At 35.3% G+C, this 3,743-nt stretch overlaps 1 protein-coding gene across 1 annotated transcript in view; it reads left to right on the top strand.

The window, feature by feature from the left end:
- Positions 1-3,743, top strand: part of LOC119425512 (protein diaphanous homolog 3) — a 305,646-nt gene that overhangs the window by 149,286 nt on the left and 152,617 nt on the right. The window contains exon 27 of the mRNA XM_037693044.1: positions 441-576. Within this exon, the coding sequence (XP_037548972.1) occupies positions 441-576 (136 nt within the window). The remainder of the gene's footprint in view (positions 1-440; positions 577-3,743) is intronic.

Here is a 3,743-nt window from a genome sequence, read left to right as displayed (position 1 = left end):
ATGTGTATATATATTGGAATTGGAAATTTAATGACTGTCAAATGATTCTATAATGGTGTAAAGTGAAAAATACTGAAAAGAGAAAGCTCAAAGCAGTAAAAGTAATCATAAAAAGGAACATGTTTTGTTTATTACAAGCTTCAAATAGACATAAATGTTTATGAAAAGATCAGCCTCTACCTATTTCTATCTTTCCATCAGCTCTATGGCTCTCTAGTGTCTGAAGTCCCTGCTGTGAAGTCTTTTTATGTCTGGAGACCGTAGTGACAGAGCACCTTAGACACGTCATCTGACTTGAATAGTGCCTGATAAAGATGTCTGTGCAGTTTGACAGCTGACTCTGCCTTTGACAGCCTCTACACCACTGTAATTAACCCAACTTAGCAATCTGTCATGTTTTCTCCTCTCTTTTCATCGCTTCTTTTCTCCTTCTCTCACAGCAAGCACTGAAGGAAAACTTCAGGCGCCGAGAGTTAGAGGAGAAACAGAAGCGAGCGCGAGCAGCGAAGGAGAAGGCTGAGCGTGAAAAACAGGAAAGACAGCAGAAGAAGAGGAGGTTACTGGAAGTCAATGCAGGTAAAGACTGTTCAATTTACTTTGGTTGTCAACTCCTGCAAAGATAAGCCCTTTACAGAGAGCTATGTGCTAAATCAATCTTGTTACAAATGGTGTTGGAGATCATTCAAATGCAATGACTCTCATTTATCAAACAAACAAACATGTCTCGTTTTAATGGACTAGAGGAGACATCTGTTTTTCTCACACTACACTATTTGTCTCCACAAATCTAAATTCAACTCATTTCTAGAAAAGTTTTAGATATTTTGATGGATCGAAAATAATTTCAGATAACAATTTTAGAGGTTTTGTACTTCAAACCTCTGAAAGATAAATTAACCAATTAATTCACAGTCGATTTGTACAGCTAAGGTCGAACCACCGACCTTCGCAGTGGACGACCCATGCCTGAGCCAAAAACTTTAAATGAAAAATGTTGAACAGGGTTTTGTATTTCTATCAAATAGAATTCATAAGAAACAATAAACTAACATGACCATACATAGTAATACGTCCACTGTCAAATACTATATTTTAAGACTTTACTAATAATTTCCTCTTTCTAAATATTTGATAGTTATTTTAATGATTTACATACATTCAGGTGTCAAAACCAACTGTATTATAGAACAGTTACTGTATCTTTAAACAAATCTTTGATATTTATATGCATTGCCATCTTAGACAACACATTATTTAAATTTCATATCTATAACATGACTCTTTCAGCCTACTTTCACCTCCGTAATATCTTTCGTCTTCGTCCATTCCTCTCACCCAACAGTACCGTCATTCTGGTTCACTCTGGATCTGTTTTATTTTTGGTTTACTTACAAAATCCATCCATGATTTCCACTGTTTCAAAACTCAGCTGCTCGCATCATTTCCAGAACCCCTTCTACTAGTCATATAACCCCTCCTGTAACATACAAAGTACTTAAGGGGTAAATAACCTGTATGTTTGCCCGCAATTAATCCTTATCTCCCCCCACCCTTCCCACTACTAGGCTGCAAAATATATTGCTGCCCATGTTACAATTAGTTACTTGCCAAACACCATGCTTTTTTTTTTTCTGTTCTGGGGGTCATTTAATGCAGAACATTGCAACAAAGTCATATTGATGTGTTTAAAAGAGAAATGTAATAGTTTTTGGCAAAGTATGCACAAAACATTACATTCCATGACATGGTAAAACATATCAAACTTCTCACTTTCTTAAATATAAAAACAAATCCGCAATAAACTTCTGAAGAGCTTGACTTTTTAATCATCAGTTCTTTGCATAATGCAGCTTTTGACAATGTGCCTGCAAAACTACTGGAATCAAATGTGCTGACTTCTGTAAAAATTAAATTTTGTGCCAATCTCACACGTGCAGCAAGTTGCTTTGCTAAACTGGATTTTACATAAAAAGTCAAATCATAACAGAAAAAAAAATAAATAAAAAAAAAATAAAACTTTTAATAAACATTTCTCTTTGCCAGACAAGTTGATTGCAGCTGCCAGTTGTTTTTTCCCCCTTCCTCTACTTTGGAGTGTCTGATGCCATAGACCTGTTCAGTGCCAAAGGAAATGCTGGCAGAGCATTTGGAAAACTAGGCAGAGCCCTTCAGTGGCATCTAAATTGACAATGACTATGCCAGTCACTTCAGCACTTCTGCACAAGGTGGCATGCATAAACAGCCTCTACGCTTTATCCAGGCCAAAGCACTGCCCTGGGCCTAGCAAAACAATGGCTTACCAAGGCTAAAACGTAATGCAGACAAGACCTTTTTCTCTGTTTACTTTCATCTGGAAATCTTTGTCTTGTTACCATTTGGCCCTGATTGACTGAAATGTCCCTGTTCTTGGCCGTTATGTCACATCTAACTGAGCCCAATAAGCAGTATTTACCTGGATAGGTTCTGTTCTGTTTGAGTCCTACAGACTGGACTGCAACCTCTGGCTCTGATTCAATGGCATGCTTAACTACTCGAGTGCTATCTAGCAGCTGAAAATGGCATTCTACAATATTTTCAGTCAAAATGAATGAAAATGGTCATATCTCACTCCAAACTTGGTTTATAAATATGGGGAAAAAACATAAATAAGTTACTTTGACGTATAAGTCGCAGGGTATGCAAATTAGGCAAAAAGGTGCGACTTGTAGGCCGGAAAATACGGTATATCTTAGATCCTTATGTACATCACATATTTAATATATACACTATAATAACATAATAATAATCATAACATACAAGCTGTAGTATTGTTCATACTTTATGAAGAAATAGACTACTGGTAAATAAAATGATTTACTGATGGCACACTTTCTTCCTCCATACTTGGTTAGAATCATTTGGCATTACAGTTTAGCTCACTTTCCCTTCTTTGAATTTCACTTTTTAGTTTTTCTTTCTGGATATTAGAATCTATTTATCAACATAGTTCCTATTTAGAAGCTACTGGGCAATAATGACATACAGGAGAAATATTTAACTGCAACTCACATTCATAATGGCTTCTTACTCTTTAGCTTTTCAAGAGTAACAAGCCACAATTCTACTTATTTTTTTTTATTTTTCCTCTTTATTATTTATCTTGATTTTGAGTTGTAGATAGTTTAGGTTTAGCCTCCAAAAGCTTATGTTTATGTTCAGGAAAATATTGTATTTTGGAATGAAATACACCTTTTCATAATAACAATTGGGTATGTTTCTCTACTTCTTACATTTTCCACTTTAACATATCTCATCTCACATTCAGATGTCTCTAAAAATGTTTATGGTTTTATTTTGTGTAATTCAGTAAGAATTTAGCAACACACACACACATTGGGGAAGTTGTTGATCATAGGTTAGAAATATGCAAAACATAGAAAATTACCACAATAGTAACATGTTGAGTGTTAAAGCTAGCATTTAGACCAGCAATATTACTGGTATTCCACACCAACAGTAAAACTTCATCCCAGCTGTGAAGCTCAGTGCACAAGACTTTATGGGTTTAAGTAGTTTTCTTCTTTAAAACTCAGGCGCCTTGTGATGATTGAGGTTACAATCAAAAAACCGGAGGATTTATTGGTTTAGTGATGAACAAAGATAATAATACAACATACAGAGTAGCAAAACAGTTTTATTTAATTATATATACAGTATATATGTGTGTATATATATAACTTTTTGATGTGCCCTAGCAGAGTCCC

This window comes from Nematolebias whitei, chromosome 2 (genome assembly GCF_014905685.2).
Source record: "Nematolebias whitei isolate Nwh7 chromosome 2, NemWhi1, whole genome shotgun sequence".
In the NCBI taxonomy this organism is placed as follows: Eukaryota; Metazoa; Chordata; class Actinopteri; order Cyprinodontiformes; family Rivulidae; genus Nematolebias; species Nematolebias whitei.
Note: the sequence above shows the minus strand (reverse complement) of the source record. Positions and strands in the feature narration are given on the sequence as shown.